Source organism: Euprymna scolopes, chromosome 4 (assembly GCF_053919585.1).
Source record: "Euprymna scolopes isolate OS-2025 chromosome 4, ASM5391958v1, whole genome shotgun sequence".
Classification (NCBI taxonomy): Eukaryota; Metazoa; Mollusca; class Cephalopoda; order Sepiida; family Sepiolidae; genus Euprymna; species Euprymna scolopes.
The window spans coordinates 181,177,442-181,198,759 of record NC_136485.1 but is presented as its reverse complement, the minus strand read 5'-3'; the positions used below and the strand labels follow the sequence as shown (position 1 = coordinate 181,198,759).

The 21,318-nt window shown below is 38.7% G+C and overlaps 1 protein-coding gene across 2 annotated transcripts in view; it reads right to left on the bottom strand.

Moving 5' to 3' along the window:
• Positions 1-4,341: 4,341 nt before the first annotated feature.
• Positions 4,342-21,318, bottom strand: part of LOC145270536 (uncharacterized) — a 31,556-nt gene continuing 14,579 nt past the window's right edge. For both annotated transcript variants that reach the window (XM_080126185.1, XM_080126190.1), the window contains one exon: positions 4,342-11,115. In XM_080126185.1, the coding sequence (XP_079982311.1) occupies positions 10,048-10,992 (945 nt within the window). In that variant the 5' untranslated portion in view covers positions 10,993-11,115 and the 3' untranslated portion in view covers positions 4,342-10,047. The remainder of the gene's footprint in view (positions 11,116-21,318) is intronic.

Here is a 21,318-nt window from a genome sequence, read left to right as displayed (position 1 = left end):
ACTATAAAAGCAGGAGGCTAGAGACGAGTCGGCAGTGTCCTGCAAACTGTGTGTGTGGGTGTTTCTGGCGATTGGAGTGTGTCTTCTTTTACCACGGTTATCACGGACAGGAATTCCCTCTCTTCTGGAGGTGGGCGATATTGACTATTTTGAAGTTGTACTGTTGCTGACAGAACATTTATTTATTTTTTTTTGTTTTGCCTACTACATTTTTGTTTCAAGCTATTTCGGCCCGAATATGGCAAAGGTGCGGATAAGCAGTGATATTATCAAGCTGTTCTCTGGCGAGGGAGACGTTGTAGCGTGGCTGAAAAAAGTGAGACTTGTCGCACAACTTCAGCAGGTGGATGACGTAGCGAGTCTGCTACCTTTATACCTGGAAGGTGATGCGCTGACCCTCTACATGGAAATGGAGGAGGACGATCAAAAGAAAATAGACCAGATTGAGGCTCGATTAAAGGAGGCATTTACTGATGACGCGTTTGCAGCATATAGAAAAATAACCATGGTTAGATGGGCTGGTGAACGTGTGGATGTGTACGCCAACAAGATCAGGCAGTTGGTTGGATTGGCCGGATTCACAGGAGAAAGCTCAGAGAGACTCACAAAATTAATTTTTGTCACTGGATTCCCTGACACCATCTCAATTGCTCTTCAACAGGTGCCGAACATCAAAGCCCTGACCATGGGGGAGCTAATGTCAAGAGCGAGAATTTTGACGACGACTGGCAAACAAAATCAGGATGTGGTTGCGGCCACACGCTCACCCAACAACAGGGCCCAGAATAATCCTGTTAACGTGACCTGTTTCAAATGCAATGTTAAAGGCCACCTTGCAAGGGACTGTCGAAAACGTGGAACACGGTGTTACCGTTGCGGTGAGAGTGGACACTGGGCTCGGAACTGCTCGGGAAACGAGCAAGGGGAGGACGCATAAGCGCCAGTCTCCTTCCCAACCAAGATGTGAACACGACGCTCCCGGTGATAAGCATCCATGTTGACGGGGCGCGATGTTTGGCGCTTATTGATACAGGATGCTCCAGGACAATTTTACATGCAGACCGGTGCCGGTCTTGGAGAAAAACAAACGTAAATGTCAACACAATTGGTGGAATGTCCCATGCGTGCTGCGGTGTTGGAACGGTCTCTGTATCCACTGATGAAGGTGTGTCTGCCAGAGTCGATGTGTTGGTGGTGCATGGCAAGCCACTGGGATTTGACTTGCTTCTAGGGATCGACGCCATAAAAGCTCTAGGAGGTGTCGTTGTCAAGCCTACAGGATCAGTGCGGCTGGGCGCCAGGAAAAGTATTAAATGCGCAGCCATTTCTATCGATGAACCAGATTTCACTGCTACCTTTGACCATCAAAACCGAACGTGGACCGCATCGTGGAAATGGTCTGTGGACCACCCCCCTGAAAGGCTGCATAATCGAGTGTCAGAGTACCCAGTGCCAGCAGAAATTCGTGAAGAATACACGCAGGAGCTCCACACCTGGATAGATAATGGTTGGCTCGTGCCATACCCAGAGGATAAATTGGGACCCCCCAAAGGTCTAATTCCCCTGATGGCTGTGATACAGCAGAACAAAGCCAAAGTGCGCCCGGTAATGGACTACCGGGAGCTAAATCATTACGTAGACGCATTTACGGCCAACGCAGATGTTTGTGCGGCTAAGCTGCGTGAGTGGAGACAAAAAGGTGCTAACGTGTCTCTACTGGACCTCAGAAGAGCATACCTACAAGTCCGGGTCCATGAGACACTGTGGCCATACCAGACTGTGGAAATCGATGGGAAAAAATACTGTCTGACCCGTCTGGGGTTTGGTTTGAATGTGGCTCCCTTGATAATGAGAGCAATTGTCAGCGAAGTACTATCTCAGGAAGAAGTTATAAGCCGCGCAGCATCTGCTTACATTGATGACATTTTTGTCAATGAAGACATGGTGCCCGCGACCCGTGTGAGAGAACACCTCGCACAGTTCGGGTTGGAGTGCAAGAACCCGGAGCAGTTGAAGGACGGTGCACGGGTGCTGGGATTGGCAGTCAGGATGGAACGCAATGAACTGCGGTGGAAGCGAGGAAATGCAATTCCGGAGGCTCCCAGTATTGTTACGCGACGAACAATCTTTTCTCTGTGTGGTCGACTTGTCGGGCACTTTCCGGTGTGTGATTGGCTTCGTGTGGCTTGTGGAATACTCAGAAGGAGAGTAAGTTCGGTAACGAAGGGCTGGGATGATGAAGCAAAGGACGCCGTACTACATCGTATGATGTTTGAAACCTTAAAATCTGCACAGCAGAACGATCCGGCACAGGGAAATTGGTGTGTGGACGGCAAAGAGCTGAATGTATGGGTCAATGCTAGCTCCCTAGCAATTGGGGCAGCCTTGGAGATGTGTGAAACTGTGCTGGAAGATGCATGTTGGCTGCGACCTGAAGATGACTCTCAACATATCAACTTGGCTGAACTGGATGCCGTATTGAAAGGCATCAATTTGGCTCTCCAGTGGCAGAGCAAGGTGCTACACATAAAGACAGATTCTGTTTGCGTATACCATTGGGTCTCGGACACGCTAACTGGAAAGGCGCGAGTACGCACCAAAGCAGCAAGCGAGATGCTTATTAGGAGGCGATTAAGCACTCTTAAGGAGCTCGTGAAAGAGTACGGGCTGACAGTGGATGTGACGCTGGTTCCATCAGCACGAAACATTGCTGACCGACTGACACGAGTGCCACAGCGGTGGTTTGAGGCAATGAAAAAGAAAAACGGTCTTGACCCAGTGATAGGCGCGGTCCACACAGACGAGCTGGATGAGAGTCAAATCATGGCTATTCACAAAGATAGTGGACATCCGGGGGTGCGACGCACTACCTACTTTGTCAGGAGAAGATGTCCAACCACGACAAAAGCAACTGTCAGAACGGTCATACAGAAATGCGAGGAATGTCAGTCCATTGACCCAGCGCCAGTCAGGTGGGAAAAGGGAAAGCTGGAAGTTAACGAGAATTGGCAGAGAATTGGAATGGATATCACGCATTATGGCACCTTCCATTTTTTAACTTTAACAGACTGTGGTCCATCGCGTTTCTCCATTTGGAGGAAATTGGCAAGGCAGGACTCGGCAAGCGTGATTCATCAGTTGGAGGCAGTGTTCCTCGAGCGTGGCACGCCGCATGAACTCCTTTTAGACAATGACACAGCTTTCTGCAGCAATATGTTCCAAGCATTTGCATGTAAATGGGGAGTTCACTTGCGATTCCGTTGTGCATATGCTCCAGCCGGGAATGGCATAGCGGAGCGATGTCATCGTACAGTGAAACGAATAGCGGCTAGAATGTGTTGTCCCATACAGGAGGCTGTCTACTGGTATAACATCACACCAAGAGACGACACATCTCCCTCCACTGCGCCTGCCAACAGGATTTATCAATACGAAGTTCGAGTAAAGGAGACCAATCTCGCAACTGCGTCCCCAGGTCCCAAGAACTGCTTTTACCAGGTTGGAGATCGCGTATGGGTCAGAAGACCGCAAAATCGATGTACCACGAGGTTCGGCAAGGATCAGCCCTCAGTCGATTTTGGTGGACGGTGTGCCTCGTCACGTGAAGGATTTGCGCCCTCGCCATTATGTTGTTACATCGGAGGAAGAGGGAGACTCAGACAGTATGATGTCTTCTGAAAAGACAGAGAGTATGATGCAGGACGACGAAGAGGATTTTGAGCCATATAATGTACATACTGAAGAAGCGGAGGAAGGACCACCCGTCTTGCCTCTACGAAGGAGTACCCGACAGAAACGAATACTGCCCCCCTGCCTTGATTGTGAAACACTGCCTATGGAGCAGACTGGTGGCAATAATGGCGATGAGGAGGATGGCAGGGAGGAAGTGCTGCCTCCGGTTCTTCGGAGAAGTACCAGACAGAGACGACTGCCCCCCTGCCCCATTTGTGATCATGAGATCAGGGGGGAGTGTAGCAGAAGTAGCAATAACTAAAATGAGGGGAAAAAGAGCTTACCTCGGGTACGTCTGTTGTGTCACCAGTTGGGGGGAAAAAGAGAATTCCAAGATGGCGTCCGGGGGTTTTTATTAGCATTTACCCCATGCAACTCTCGGAAAATCACGTTTCTGTCTCATGTGATTATGCAAATGGATAATTCCCGGCCACTATAAAAGCAGGAGGCTAGAGACGAGTCGGCAGTGTCCTGCAAACTGTGTGTGTGGGTGTTTCTGGCGATTGGAGTGTGTCTTCTTTTACCACGGTTATCACGGACAGGAATTCCCTCTCTTCTGGAGGTGGGCGATATTGACTATTTTGAAGTTGTACTGTTGCTGACAGAACATTTATTTATTTTTTTTTGTTTTGCCTACTACATTTTTGTTTCACTTTCAAATACCCTTGGCCAAATCATCAATGAAATATGTCGGCATCTGTACACCATTCCGTGGTGTATATGTTTATACCAGAGCGGTGATGGGTCTTCCAGGCTCTGAATCAGCTTTAGAACAATTAATGTCCAAAGTCCTAGGCGATCTAATGATAAAAGGATCGGTGGTAAAATTGGCTGATGACCTATATGTCGGGGCCAACACACCCCGGGAACTTAACAACGTATGGGAAGAAGTATTACAAACACTACATAAGAATAACTTGAAGTTATTCCCATCTAAAACGGTTTGCTGTCCAACATCGACAGAAATTCTGGGTTGGCGATGGACCAATGGAACCCTCAAAGCTACAAGTCATCGTCTAAATACCTTGGCTGCCTGCAATCTCCCTGAAACCATCAAAGAAATGAGATCATTCATAGGATCTTACAAATTCCTAAGTAAAGTTATACCTAAACATTCAGATTTTTTAGCACCTCTAGATAAAGTCTGCGCAATGGGCTCGTCAAACGACAGAATCAAATGGACATCAGATCTGGAAGACACATTCCTCAAAGCCAAAGAACACCTTAAACAAGCCAAAATCCTAACCTTACCTAGAAGAGAGGACCAACTACAGATAATCACGGACGCAGCTACAACCTCTGCCGGCTTAGCGGCATCCCTTTTCGTATTAAGAGGAAACAAACCCCACCTCGCAGGTCTATTCAACGCTCGTAAAACATCCAACCAAGCAGGTTGGCTAGCTTGTGAGTTGGAAGCTCTGGGCATAGCGTCGGCTATCAAACACTTCAGCCCATATATAATTCAATCAGAAAACATCACCGAAGTACTCACGGATAGCCGACCCTGTGTACAAGCATATGAAAAACTCCAACGCGGCGCATTCTCCGCAAGCTCCAGAGTCACGACGTTCCTCAGTGTCATATCTCGATATCCTGTCAAATTATCCCATTTACCAGGTAAAAATAATATATCGGATTACGCCAGCCGAAATCCTATCCATTGCGAAGGAAAATGCCAAATCTGTAAATTCATCAGTGTCCTAGAGGAATCCGTGGTTAGAGAAGTCACCGTAAAAGACATACTAGCTGGTCACTGTCCTATCCCATACATGCCAGTAAACATCAGTTAAAACAAATCTTTAATATGGGATTCTATGCACTGGATACAGATAAAGCCATCAATCGCACCGTAGATAGTTGCCACACTTGCATATCACTAAAGCAGGTACCAAGTCAGTTCAAAAATCAATCGTCAACAAAACCACCTGACAAAATTGGGAGCTGGTACGCTAGTGATGTCATCAAACGTGAAGGACAACTGATATTATTAGTTCGAGAAAATGTTTCTTCCTTGACACAGGCAACATTATTACTATCGGAGAGCAGTCAATCTCTTAAGGATGGCCTAATCACGACCATATCAAGATTCCGTCCCCCGTCAGGAGATGAAGTAAAAATCAGGGTCGATGGCGCTTCGGGATTTCAAGCCCTACTCACCGATAGTTCACTGGAATCGTTCCATATTAAAATAGAGGTTTGGAGAAATAAAGAACATTAACAAAAACCCTATTAGTGAACGTTCAATATCAGAATTCCATACAGAACTATGCAAATTGAAACCAAATGGTGGCAAAATAACAGACACTGAATTGGCCATAATAATTTCCAATATGAACAGCAGATTCAGAGAAAATGGCTACTCTTCACTAGAAATTTGGACAATGAGAGACCAATTCACAGGAGAAAAACTACCAATAGAATACAAAAGCCTGATTTAAGAGAAACACCGAAATAGATTAAAAAGACATGAATCCTCAGCTAAATATAAGGGCCAAGGCAGAACTACCGAAATAAAAACCGATACTAAAGTTGGAGAGATCGTCTATCTATACCAAGATAGAGTTAAAACCAATGCTCGCAACAAATATATGGTGATGGAAGTTGAAGATCAGTATTGTACTGTACAAAAGTTTACAGATAAACAATTTCGGGGAAAAAGATATAAAGTGAAGAAGTCTGACATTATCCAAGTTGAACAACACCCTAACTACCACACCATTGATCAAAACAATACCGAAAGTGAATACGAAATAGATAGTCCCATACATGTCGAATCCGAATCATCAATAGATGAACAATCGAACTCTTCCAAGCACAGTGACACAGAAAACACACAAGATGACAGTATAGACCATAAAGATCCAACCGAAGAAACCCCCCTGGAAGTAACTCCCGAGGAAATTACTTATACGCGTCGTCCGTCATGGATCCGAAGACGTCCGAAGTTCTTGGAAGAAAATTATATATTATAAATTAGCTCAAACAAGTGCGTAAATTCGGATCATACCCGTACAACACAGAGGAAGAGGAAAGAAAGAAATAAAAGGACTCCGTCACATCACGTGACCTCCTTGTTTACCTTAAATACCCTCTTCATATGAAGAGTCGAGTTCGTCTAACAACTCGCTACACTTCGACGTCTCGTCTCTGACATAAACTGTTCTCCTGTGAATTATTGTTGAAACCTGCCTTATCCCCGGAAAGGCATCTGACCACATACATACGCAGGAAGAGAGTTGAGCCCAGGATGGACCCCTGAGGGACTTCAGCATTAATACTGTGAGCTTCTGATTTCTGCCCATCAACTACTATTCTTATGAACCTATCAGAGAGAAATGATTTAATAATTGAGAAGACATTTCCAGCTATACCATAGCTGGAGATCTTATGAAGTAAATCTTTATGCCATACCTTATCAACGGCCTTTGATATGTCAAAAGCAATTGCCCTAGAAAGGTTGCCTCTGTCGAGCAATTCACTCCATTCCAGGTCACTGTCTCCCCAACTGTACTGACATGCAAAAGTTCAAGTGCAATGTGAACCAACATCTTGCTGCCTAAATGCCTACATAGTACCCCAATAGTTGTTTCCTCTGATAGTAGCCCTCTATACCAAAGTGGCAATGTGCTTTGTTTGGGGTGAAAATGTAATAAAAAATTTAAAAAAAAATGATATTACTGTAAGCACATTTGCTGTAGATCTAGCAGAATGGAAACCATATTGTGTCACTAAGAAGGTGATTTTTGCTTAGATGGTTGATTATTTCTCTATTTAACACAGATTCCAGCAACTTACTCATGATGCATAGGAGACTTATTGGCCTGTACTGAGAGGGGGATGAGCGATCACCTGAATTCTTAAATACAGGGCATACTGATGAGATTTTCCAGGGAGATGGGAAACTATTCTCCTTAAGACAACGTTTAAACAGTTTTGTAAGTATGGGCGCTAGTTCAGGTTGAAGTTTTTTGAGTACTATAATTGGAATACCATCAGGGCCAGTTGCTTTACTCGAATCAAGGTTTTTGATTAGCTTGGCAACATCACGTACAGATATACGTATACCACATAGCGTGTTTTCTGATACAGGAGGAAATATTGGGGGTTGGCGGTCTTGGTCGCAAAGGGTAGAATTAGCTGCAAAGTTCTTGACAAAGAGTTTGGCTTTGTCTGATGCTGACGAGATTACCTCAGGTCCATTGATGATGGTTGGGATAGAAAACATGCTTCTGTTTAGGATCCTGTTTGCTATTTGCCAAAACTGGTGGGAACCAAGCTGCTGCTCAGCTACTTTAGATTTAACAGATGGAGCATATAACTCTCTTGCATTTTTTATTACTCTTTTACAGTGGTTGCTGGCAGTCCTGAAAGCAGCTTTAGTCTCAGTACATCTATTATGTTGGTAGCTATGGAAAAGGTGATTTCTGTGCACGATGGCGGAAGCACATTCTGGGGAGAACCATGGCTGGCTGTTAGGTTTTTGCTGGAATGTTTTGGATGGTATGAATCGGTCTATACCTACAATTAGCCATTCCGTCAGGTCTGATACTATAGAGGACAAATCGTTTTTAAACATGGAACGCAGAGGTAGATCTGATATAAATGTATGGAAGCTATCCCAGTCAGCTACAGAGTACGGTGGATAGGTATATCTGAAGACTTATTACACAGTACGGTGGATAGGTATGTCTGAAGACTTATTACATTTCATTTTTATCTTAACTGATACAACTGAGTGGTCGGAAGATCCCAGAGGAGATAGAATGTAACACGAACATAGCTCAGGGTAAGTTGTGAGAAAAAGGTCTAGAAGGCTGTCATGCTGACCATTAGTATCGGGCACACAGATGGGTTCGTGAACAATCTGAGTGAGGTCATAAGCAATGGAGAAATCATGACAGAACCTCCCCTCATCATCTGTCTTATTTGAGTGGGTCAACCATTCCACATTGTGGACATTGAAGTCAACACAGATGTAAATGTTAGCTGATGTTATTAGTGCTGGTTCATATTCCCGTATGTCCAACGATCTGTCGAGCTGCATCTCTCCACAGATCTTCCAATGGAGGTATTTACATACTTTGTTGTTGTGGGCAGTGTAAAGGTCATCTGCCAATAGGGTTTGGCATCTTGACATTAGGTGGCTTGGATTTTCAATCGCTGAGTGGCAAAACCTACACTAAGCATTTGTTTGTAGGCCAGTCATTTTTACAATTCATTTGTAAGCCCAGTGTATTCATGCATCTTTTCAAATCTGATTGTTGAGAACATGAAGAGGCACATATTTCTCAGGAAAATGGTTTGTCGCTTTTTTTATTTTACTTTGGTTATTTTTAAGACGTCTGTCCTGGAGCTAACACTTGATTTCATTTTGATTTGAATTCCTATCTGAGGGTTCTTTTAAGAATAGATGCTGTTCCCTTTTTTTGGTGCTGTTTGTATTTCATGTTAGCTTGGACAACCAGGGATTGTTTTCAAGTATTTCTTATCACAACTAGTTTAATGTTGGTTTCTTTAAGTGACCATGTCATTTTAAAATCATCCTTTAGCTTCTGATATTTTGTTATCTTTTCCCGTTCAGCTCTTCTTTTTTTATTTTTTTTACTTCAGTAAGTTTTAAGAGATCAAGGGGCTACCTCCTGGAGCTAACAATTGATTCTGTTATGATTTAAATTTATATCCGAGGGCTCTTTTAAGAATAGATACTGTTTCCTTCGTGGCTGCTATCTGTATTTCGTTACAGCTTGGTCTTCCGGGGATTGCTTCTAAGTATTTCTGAAGATTCTTTTTTATTAAGCCAGTTGCACCTATCACAACCGGTATAATGTTTATTTCTTTCAGAGACCATGTCATTTTTAGATCATTTTTTAGTCCTGATATTTTGTTATCTTTTACCGTTCAGCTCTGTTAAGGCCGAAATCATTTGGGACTGTGAAATCGATAATGATTGCAGTTCTTTCAGGCTTGTTCCATATAACAATATCTGGTTTGATCGCCTTGTCTTTTATGTATCTGCCCGCCTGTATGTCTTTGTCATAGAACACGGTCACATTTCTGTTTGATGTCATTGGTGATGGTTCATGTTCCCAGATGTTTGGCGATCTGTCAAGTTGCATCTCTCCACAGATCTTCCAATGGAGGTACTTGCATACTTTGTTGTGACGAGCAGTGTAATGGCCATCTGCCAATAAGATTGGGCATGCAGACATTAGATGGCTTGTGCTTTCAATCACTGAGTGGCAATACCTACACTGGTGATTTGTTTGTAGGCCAGACATTTTTCTGAATCCATTTGTAAACCCTGATCTTGCCCGGCTACAATAAGTCTTTCCTCATCAAATGGAAATCTCCCACTTCTCCAGTGTGTGTATGCATGTGTACTTTCAAAGATAATTTGTGAGAAAATGAAGATCCACATATTTCACAGTAAAATGGTTTCTCCCCAGTGTGTATACGAATGTGGTCTTTCAAATGTGATTGTTGAGAAAATGAAGAGCCACATACTTCACAGGAAAATGGTTTCTGCCCAGTGTGTACATGCATGTGTCCTTTCAAAGATAACTTGTGAGAAAATGAAGCTCCACATATTTCACATGAGAATGGTTTCTCCCCCGTGTGAATACGCATGTGTCCTTTTAAATGTGATTTCTGAGCGAATGAAGAGCCACATACTTCACAGGAAAATGGTTTCTCCCCCGTATGTACACGCATGTGTCCTTTTAAATGTGATTGTTGTGAAAATGAAGAGCCACATACTTCACATGAAAATGGTTTGTCTCCAGTGTGTGTATGCATGTGTACTTTCAAAATTGATTGCAGTGAAAATGAAGATCCACATATTTCACAGGAAAATGGTTTCTCCCCTGAGTGCATATGCAAGTGCACTTTTAAGTTTGATTTTTGAGAAAACGAAGATCCGCATATTTCACAGGAAAATGCTTTCTCTCCTGTGTGTATATGCATGTGTCGTTTCAAAGTTGATTTCTGTGAAAATGATGATTCACATATTTCACAAGAATATAGTTTTTCCCCTGTATGTGTTAGTTCATGCCTTCTCAGATTGCACTTTGCTGAAAAGGAAGATTCACAAAATGTACAGGAAAATGTTTTCTGTCCTGAGGACATGCTTTTTTTCAAATTAGATTTCTGGGAATTATCTTCATTGTGTATGCACATGTGCTTTTGTAAATCCAATTCTTTTGAAAAGGTAAAACCACACACTTGACACAAAAAGCTTTCCTCTCCTGTGTCAACTTCCATGTCGTGTGAAACAATTTTTTGCGCAATACTCTTAATTTCAATTATATAAAAGCACTGACTAGTCTTGTCTTTAGTTTTTACTTGTAGAATTTAAAAAATGCGTTTTTCCATAATTATTTGAATCTGCAAATAAAGAAAAGATGTTATTAGTACAAAGGTTTTTAATTATATTAACAATTTAAGCTTCGGTCAACTGTAGTATAGTGCATACAGAAAAAAATAAATGCTTCCACAGCTCACCTAAAATGTTAAATAAATGTTGTATAAATATCAAATATTTGGGACATTGTATTTTACAAAGAATGATACATCAATTGTACATTTGGTTTCTAATATCTTTTATGACAGGGGTTTTAAAATTTGCTTGTTCTACATGCAAACTTAATAGGTTAAATATTTTTATATATAAAATTCATTCCAATAACGTTTTCTATTTTTAATCAAAGTTTTATTAGAATTAAAACAATTATAAACTATTTTATCACTAAATAGATATAACCCCCTATGTTCGTTCACCACAGTTAAAGTAACAGTAAGCAGTTGGCACTGAAAAAAAGAGATACAGATTTTCATGCTTTTTTGTCATTGCTGTTAAATATTTCAGAACAATTCTGTGACACATACATATTTTTCTCTCCTATGAAAAAACTTTTTCCAAGGGATTATAAATTAAAACAGGACATTACAACTGTAAGTACAGCTAACATGTTTTTAATGCAGAACTGGTATGAAATCAGTTTCCACACCTCTTAGTCTAAAAAGAATAAAACTTTGTTAAACTGAACACGGTTTACATAAAAAAGAATTGTTATCAATCATACAAGTATAGAAGCGCTCCAGGCAGCTATAGAACAACTAGGGAAATTGCGAATTCAACAAGAGCTACAAGAACTACTAATAAAACTACAGGTCCATCTATATGAAATTCAACAGCATATGGAGAAGTTACCTGCTCAAGTGTAATTTGATATGCAGTAATTTGCATATCAAAATCTATACGCCAAAATGACGTAAAAAAGACCTGAAATCAAGATAGTGGCAAGTCATGTTTGGAGAATCAGACTGAATGGATTGGGAATTATAATAGCGGTCAAATGCTGAGAAGAGTCCAGTTGGATTTGATTACAAGCTATTTTGGTGAAGAACTTTGAAAACTGAAAATGTCGAGAGAATGGGAATATTATATGATACGCATCAGCTTTTAAGTAAGAGGCAGAGAAATATAAAGGTTTAAATGATTCATGTAGAACTTAAAAAATTAAAAGTGTCGAGAGAATGGGTACACATTGAATTTTTAAAGTTGAAGGCATTGAAAAAGGAGAAAGATTGAATGAGTCATGTTGAGGTTTGGAGGTGTCAAGAAGAAGAAAGATTGAAATAAGTCACGTCAACCTTTAAAAAAATTGAGTGTCTACAGAATTGATGTTGAATTTTAAAAACTCCCGGTAGGATTCATTGGATTTGCTTTTTTAATTGTCATCGTGACTCGTGAAGTGAACGTGTTGGAATATGATTTGATAAAATGCTGGAGGCACATTCAGAAGTCAACGAAAAAATTTGCCATGCTATGGATAATTTAAAATATGCGCATATTTATTTAAACACTTAATTGGTAGCTATTTTCATAAAAACATTAAATGTTCAATAGCGTTTAAATGTAACATGTTTTAAATATTTCAATACACTTTGGGCAGAAGTTAAACGATTTTTTGTTAATATACGATTATTTGTTTGATTGTTAAATGCGCATTTGAAAGTCAAAGTGAAAATTTGTCATGCCGTGTATAATTTATATACGTATTAAAAAAACAGACTTTGCGAAAATTTGATGCTATGGAGAAGTTAAATAAGCATTCAAAGCTTGCATGTGGTGATATTTTGTCGGGCTATGGAGAATTTTTATATGCAGATGCCAGTCAAACTTTCAAAATTCATTGTTTTAAAGAAGTTTGAATGGCAATTTGAGTTATAGACTCTGAAATTCGGTTGTATTTGAAAAAAAAATTGTGGTTTTTAAACAAGAACTATTTTAATTAAAGTACAATTCGAGTCAGATTTTTTTTTTATTTTTGAAAAAAAAAATCGTTTTCAAATGAGAAATTTGGTATGCTTAGCCGGTTAATGAGGACTAGCTAGGATAGACTAGTAGGGGTCCGAGTGGATAGGGTAGAGACTAGCAGGGAACCGATTGGCTAGGGTAGAGACTAGCAGGGGACAGAGTGGCTGAGGTGATCTTTAAGGATCAGGGGGAGATGTAGTTTCACATGCAGTAATTTGCATATCAAAATCTACATGCTAAAATGATGTAATAAAATATCTGAAATCAAGATAGCGGCGAGTCAAGTTTGGAGAACCGGACTGAATAGATCGGAGATTATAATGGTGGTCGAATGCTGACAAGGGTCCAGTTTGATTTGATTACATCAAGTCATAAAAAATAATGCATTAACTGAAAATAATACTGCATTTTCACAAGACTCAATATAGAATGCGATTGACAACTTCTGATATGCATCAAAAGATAAATCATTTTCAGCTTACTACAGCAAATACGAGGACTTCTTTAGTATAGACTCTTAGCATTGGTCCAACCATTAAAAAGTTTGTTTGCTATTATGTAAATTGGAGACTTTGTGGATTTTTTTTCCATGAAAAACTAGAGCTATCTTTTGATGATATGGTGGAACTTCTTAATGAACTGTTTAGCCCAAAAGTCTCTTTATTCCATAAATGATGGAAATGTTTGAATCTGGTAAAAACGATAAAGTTGACTTCATAAGATTAATAAACACTGCAATGAATTTAAACTATCAGATCTCAGTACGGACAATTTTAAATGTCTAGTATTTACACAAGGACTTACATCAGATAGAGATGCTGAAATTAGAGGGCGTGTTTTAACAAAATTAGAGACTGAACAGAAGACTGTGAGAAAATAGAAATGATTAAAAAAACACTTGAAAAATACCAAATCTGGCATGACATATATAAAAGGTAGCCATATAAAAAATACTAACAAATAAAACACAGGCTAGGACAAATGGCCACACATATCTGCTCACATCTAAAAAAGAATTTTCAGAAAGGAAAATTCCGTCCCCTTGTAATCGATGTGGAAACCTGCATTGGGTAAGAGACTGCTCATATTTGTCAAAAAATGTTTGGCATGTAAAAAAAAATAGGTCACAAAAGTTCCCATTGCAGGAATAAAATTAAAAATAAAACCCCGGTGTGTTTAATAGGAACTAAAAAGAGTAAAGGTTTACACAAATATGTGATAGTAAAAATTCTAGATAAAGAAATTAAAATGCAATTAGACTCAGCTTCAGACCTTTTGATATTAAATTTAAATACATGGAAAAAATTGAACAAACCCACAATGTTGAGATCCAACAAAACAGCAAGGCCATTAATTGCACATAAAATAATTCTGAGGGAGAATTTTTGACCAAGGTTACACTATTTTGGGAAAAACTAAAGTTAGAAATCTATATTCTAAGAAATACCATGATCTTTTTTGTTCAGACTGGATGGATTAATTTAATTTATGAGACCTGCCAATATTCACATTCTGTAAAAGAGTAGAATCAGTTTCATAAAAACAAAAAGACCAAACAGAATGAAAATTAAGACTCAGTCTAAATCTTCTGACCCAAATTCTCTTAACACTCAACTAAATCAGCTTTAGGAATCCAAAGCAAAGGGGAAAATATCAGCAACCAAATGGTATCCATTTTCCAAAAAATGGTAAAATCACAGCAAGTCAAAATTTCAAAGTTAAAAGAAAAATTCTACTGGCAAGGTAATGCCTTCCAATGGTTTCATATAAAACCTTTGAAAAATACTAAACTAAAGGAAACCTTAAAGTTAGGTGAGGAAGGTATTCCTGCTCTTAAGAATGTTAATCAAAAAGACCAAAAAGTCACATTTATTTTAGGGAAGTTTGCAGTTAAATGTAAATCAAAGAAATGACTTAAGAAAAGATAAAGAAAAACATTTACGGAAAACTAGAAATTTTTATGTTGACTTATTAAAATCGAAACCCTTAGAAATTAACAAAAAATATTGAGGTCATTGGAAGAAAGGAGTTTGGCTTTTTATCAAATCATTTCATAAATATTTAAAAAAGGCTTCCAATTCTTCTTGATCAACTGCTAAAGCTCAAAGAACAGGAAAATGTTCTATCAATCAATAATATGGAGAACAGTCATTTGGTATGAAAGAAAGCCATTCTGATCTTCTCAAATCACATGGGAAGTCAATATCCAGTAGACCAAATTAGATTGTTCCTCAGCTAGAAATACAACCCTCACTTTTGTATGTTCTTGTTAATATATTTTTCTACTCTCTTTATGTGTTCTATTTTATTTGTAACCCTTTTAACAGAGTTATAACAATATATATATATGATTGTTTTGTGTAATGACTTAAAATACACATTACCTTGGAACATTTCTACATGTGAGCTCTATATTAGGGTCAGTCAATTTTTCGCTTATCTTTGAAAATAAACTTGGCTAGGCCCTGGAAAGCTGTATATTAGTATAATAAATACTCATATCAAAACTTAGATCGCTTACTTGCATAGTTATTTGAGAGAATGACATTAAAGATCGTCTATATAAATAAACTGTACTTGCAATAACCCTTATCCCTGAGTGGCTTCCGGGCCTTGATAAGTGGTGATCACTGTAAAAAAAAAAAAAAAAACTGAAAATCTTTGGGTTTTGATATATTTAGCATCTAATTCCAGAAAAGGTTGTCATTTCGTTTCATTAAAATAAAATGAATAAGATTAAACAAATAATAGAAATAAAATTGAAAAATTCTCTCCCCTCCCATTACCATTAGCTGCTCATTCTGCATGCTACCTCATTAATTAGTTGAAACAGTGATAACATTTTAAAAGATTAAAAGAACAGGTAATTGTTTTTTGTTATAAAGACAAAAAATATGTATCCTCCTAGATTAAAATTAGGCAATTATTTTATTTAGAAACCACAATTTTAATTTTAACATCTTTCAAAAACCCATGGGAGAGATTTGAAAACATGTGCCATCCAAAAAAAAAAAAAAAATGACTATTAATTACCGAGCTTGAAAATGTAAATTATGTCTATTATAAAATGAATTGTGTACTGCTAACATATTATATCAAAATTGCTGCATATAAGATACCTTGGAAGCAAAGTCCAGATTTTACAACACAACACCTTTGCAAGAACGAATAAACAAACATAAATAAATCTGGGTCGGCATTTTTTCTTTTATTTAACACAGTCATTTATTACTGTTATTTTCCTGTCTCAACACCACATTAAAAGTCTCTCATTTCTGCTCCACTACATGCTGGCTGTAGACGGCCATTTCTTATACATCCATCTTTGTTGATTGCACTCTTTCTTCTCCCTTCATTTTGCACGTTTCCTTCAGCATCAGCTTTGCTTTTTTCTGACCATGTGGTGTCCTTTTTTTTTTTCTTCAGACGCAAGACTGAGCACACTTGCTAATTTGCATATGCATTCAAATGCGTGAATGCTTGCCATCTATCCTTTGGCTGCTGCTGCTATTTTCATATGTGCACTGTTACAATCATACAATCATGCCTTGCTTCAAACCTTACAAAATTTCAGAAGCTTCTGTTAATTTAACTGTCCTTTTAAAAGTTTGAGAATATGAAAGCAAATCTGGAAACAAGTCTATTCATCACTGACTCCAAAAGTTAATCTGTGTAAAAGAAGAGGTAGAAAAAAAGAGTGTGGTGAACGAAACAAACAACGACTCGGTTGAAAGTAGAGTTGTAACGAACACAAGCTATTCCGGCATGACATCAGGATTTGACCCCAAGCTAATTCCCCTGTTTGATGGCAGTAGCACTGATCACTCAGTGCAGGAATGGGTGGAAAAAGCAGAATTAATATGTCAGCTCAGTGGGGTGAAGCGTATAGAATGTGTGGTCCCAATGCGCCTCACTGGGGGAGCATATGCAGTATACCAGCAGTTGGCTGATGAGGAAAAAACAGATTTTGCCTACATCAAGCGCGCCCTTTTTGTTAACGAGCATCTACCCCCCCCTCTCTGGTTTTCTTACTCTTTCTATTTTCTCTCTCTCTGTCTCTATAAGAGAATAGAGAGGGAGAGAGAGAGAGAGAGAGAGAGAGAGAGAGAGAGAGAGAGGTGGGTAAACGTGGAGGTAGACACGTTTACCAGAACCAAAGGTCAGCTGACCAAATTACGTATGTGTGACGTGGTTGGCTAGATCTGTGAGATTTGATTTGAGCTTTGAAGAAGACGGACGGTTTTTTCCGTGGTCTCCCCCTCTTAACTAGGGAGGGGGGAGACGAACGCTGACGTGTGTGAAGAAGAACTAACACAAGCCGATTTCACTTCCACTTCTGCAGAACCTCTGGGGAAAGTGAAATAAAAACTATAAAACCATTTCATCGTCTTGGAGTGATAAATCTTCGTCAAACAGGTATCAAGTCTCCCTCCAGGATGAGAAATTTCCAGATGGTTCAACAGCGAGAAGAAACAAAGGTATGTTCAGAAATTACATGTCACACACACGATTCCCTTTATGATAATCAAACACACAACCATTTATATTAGAGACAATCACACGGAATCTTTCTTATGTTATATAGAAAACGTAAAAAGTGCCCCTAAATGAAGAACTCTATATAACATATTCAAATGTAACGAAATTTCAATTTGGTACTCCTCAAGGATAACTTCGATGATTGAATATATAACATATTCGTTTTGGTGCTCGTGACTAAGTCGCATCACCGATGCGATAATCGAACCTGTGTTTAAGAAAATACAATGTGGAAGCATGGAGATTTAGTGTCAAGAAAAAAGAAATAGACTAAAAAAAAAAAAAAAAAAAAAAAGGACAAGAAAAAACAATAAAATGTATGGAAAAAAAAGAAAAAGAAAGAACAGTAAAAAAAAAAAAATAGAAATCAACACACACACAACGTAGGGTCCATTAAAACACTAGGCGAATTAGAAAAATAATTAAGAAAAAAAAAAGAAAGAAAAAAAAAGAAAAGCAATACACACATACAACCTTTTCACGAAGAAAGAAAAGGAAGACATACAGACACATAGATGTAAAACTTTATATATAGAAAATAGTTAAAAAAAATGTTTATCGTATTGGGAATTAGCTCGTTATGAACGAAGAAAAATATCACTTAATGTCAAAAATTAGAAGAGAAAAACAAAGAATGGCGTTATTCTGAAAATTTTTAACAACAGCCAGTGAGAAAACCAAAAAGAAATAAAAAGAAATAGAATATATGACTGTAACGAGCCTTTACCACAAAGATAAACATGTCAATCACAAATATGTTGTTATGAATATTTTGTGTCATTTTTAAACTGTGAACTAAATGTAACTTTTAATGAAAAACAATATGTACTTTTGATGAAAAACAATGGATAGGTTCTGAAATGTGATTTTTTTTTCCTTTTTTTTTCACTAATTGAACGATTTTATTTCTTAGGAATTTTTTTTTTTCTTACATGGACAATTTTAGTTCCATCGAGTTGTCTGAGACTTTATAAGTGAGTCGTTTTATTTTATTTTAGAAACGACTGTATTTTAATTGTAAATGTCTAGGTATTTTTTTGTAAACAACTGTGATTTTTCTTTAATTTTGAATTCTGTGGAATGGTAAAAGATGATGCACTATGCAGCCGACCTAGTTGCTGACGTGGACAAAATTTTGTTGTTAGTGAGATGGGACTTTGTGATTGCTGATAGGATATTTTTGTATTTTTTAATTTATTATTTTTATGTAATTGATGTGTTGTCAAACGGTATTGGCAGAATTTTCTTGTTCTTTGACATGTATTGTTTTTTCGCAGAATGGTGAGGTGAAATCTTTGCTTGTGGGGTCTATTGAAAGAATGATTAATAAAAGAAAGAACGTGTTAATTAATTAATTAATTAATAATCATAATAGTAATAATAAAATAGGGAAAAGAGAAAGAAATAAGATTTAAACAGTGTAATAAATGATTTTAAAAAAAAAAAAGTTTCGGAAGAGTCAAAGGTTCAGTCGGTATTAATTTCAATTTTCGAAAAGTAGAATAAATGTTCTATTCGACATGAGTGACGTTTTGACCACATAAGTAAGGGGAAACAAAAGGATAAATATAGGGTTAAATAAACTATATGAAGAAATGAAAGAAAAAAGTGGGGCGTGAATGGAATTTAAATTCTGTGGCAAGCATGTTAGAATTTTGGAGAGGTGTTGAATTACATGGGTAGTTATTAATTTCATTATTCTCGGGAAATGATTCGAATTTTATTTTTTTTTATCGTGATTTCTGTTGATTTCGAGTAGAATCAACATGGAGCAAGTTTGAGTACTTCATGTGTGGAAATCCGATGTTTTCCGTGAAGCTATGTGTCTTCAAGGCATATTGCGCTTACCGACTTTGGAAAAAAAAAGTTTTTTCTGACATAGCAGTAAACGGAATGTATTCTGTCCAGCGTGAGCGGATCTAGTTGTAATCAACTTCAGAGAGCAAATGAAATGCCCTCTGACATGGTGTAAGGGGCAGAGGGGGTGCAATGGCTGACGTGGCCATTATGTTACGAATCGCTCAAGAGAAGATGAATGAAATATGTATGCAAGTACTTAGGAAAATAAAATGTTACCCTATTGTGAATTAAAGGTACCAAAATTTAAAAAAAAAAAAAAACATGCTGGGTGAATTTAATTGGTATTATTAAATTAAATTATTTTGGAATAGATTTGGTTGGTTTAGTTATATTTTAGGGACGTTTAGCGCGTAGTTGCATTTTTTTCATGAGAATTACAAGGCGATTAGGCTGTAGAAAGCAGTTTTTTCTGTTGTTTTATTTTTTTTTATAAGCCACGGTATTGTCACAAATTAGAAAATTTGGCAGGGGAAATACTATTTTAGAGTAATGAGTACCCTGTTAAAACAATACTAGTGGTTCCAGTGAGTTGGAAGATGCCACGTAGGCCCAAGCAACGGCAATAAGTCTTGTCCAACAAAAGTCTGGCGTGCGAGGTCGCGATAATTCCTCAGGGTACGGAGCGACTGGACAGTCGGTACCAAGCCTAATCACGGGAAGATAGAAGAAAGGGAAAGATGCAGATTACGTAAGGGACAAGATAGAGCCTTATTATTTTTTTTATTTTTTCAGAGGAATGTGTGAGGGATATCTGGGTTGGAATCTTGGGACTTGCTGGGAATGCGGAAAAATCACAAAGGGAAAGCTACTTAGTTAGAAATCGATGCGCAAGTAAGCTTTGCCGCATTAGTTAGGGAGTGATGATTCCGTATCTTGTCGGGTTCCAGGAACTCAAACAGGCTCCGAGTGAATCAGTGTGAAGGTGTATCTTGGCTTAGACCAACCAAGGGAGTTAGTAGAAGAGCTTTGTGAAGTCCCGAAGTAGTAGATAGAATAGAACAAAGCTCCAGTAATAGGACCACTCAGAGAAAGACGTCAGGGCATTACAGTAAAAGAAAAAAACTGGGACTTAGGCCTATGCTGAAAGTCGAGAACGCGAGTGGGATGGTTGGGTCGGTAGAGCATCAGACTTTTAATCTGAGGGTCTGGGGTTCGAGTCCCCATGCGATAAAGCTACCACCAACATGGAGCATCCGACGTTCTGGTCGTAATTGCGATATGCTGGCCCCATTTCGAAAAAGTGATCGAAAATGGAGTCTCCATTTGTTTGGCCAAGTGGTACAAATAAAGAGCAGAGTCAGTGGAAAATATCCAACAATGCGACCGCCTAGACAAGATGTATATCTGCAAAGCTGTATCTTTGTCTAACTTGGAAGCAAGTTAATGTCGAGGAGAGACTTTCGAGAAGCAGCAGAAGAGTTGATAGTGTAGTAGAAGAGTACTGGTGCCTGATCTTTCTTGGAAAAGGGGTGAGTCCGGAAAGTGAAAAAATAAAGATGTACTTCGGACATAATTATTTTTTTTTAGTTAGTTATTAAAAATGTATGGCTTGCCATACATTTTGATAAAAAAGAGGTGGAGGAATGTTAACGAGCATCTACCCCCCCTCTCTGGCTTTCTTACTCTTTCTATTTTCTCTCTCTCTGTCTCTATAAGAGAATAGAGAGGGAGAGAGAGAGAGAGAGAGAGAGAGAGGTGGGTAAATGTTGAGGTAGACACGTTTACCAGAACCAAAGGTCAGCTGACCAAATTACGTATGTGTGACGTGGTTGGCTAGATCTGTGAGATTTGATTTGAGCTTTGAAGAAGACGGACGGTTTTTTCCATGGTCTCCCCCTCTTAACTAGGGAGGGGGGAGACGAACGCTG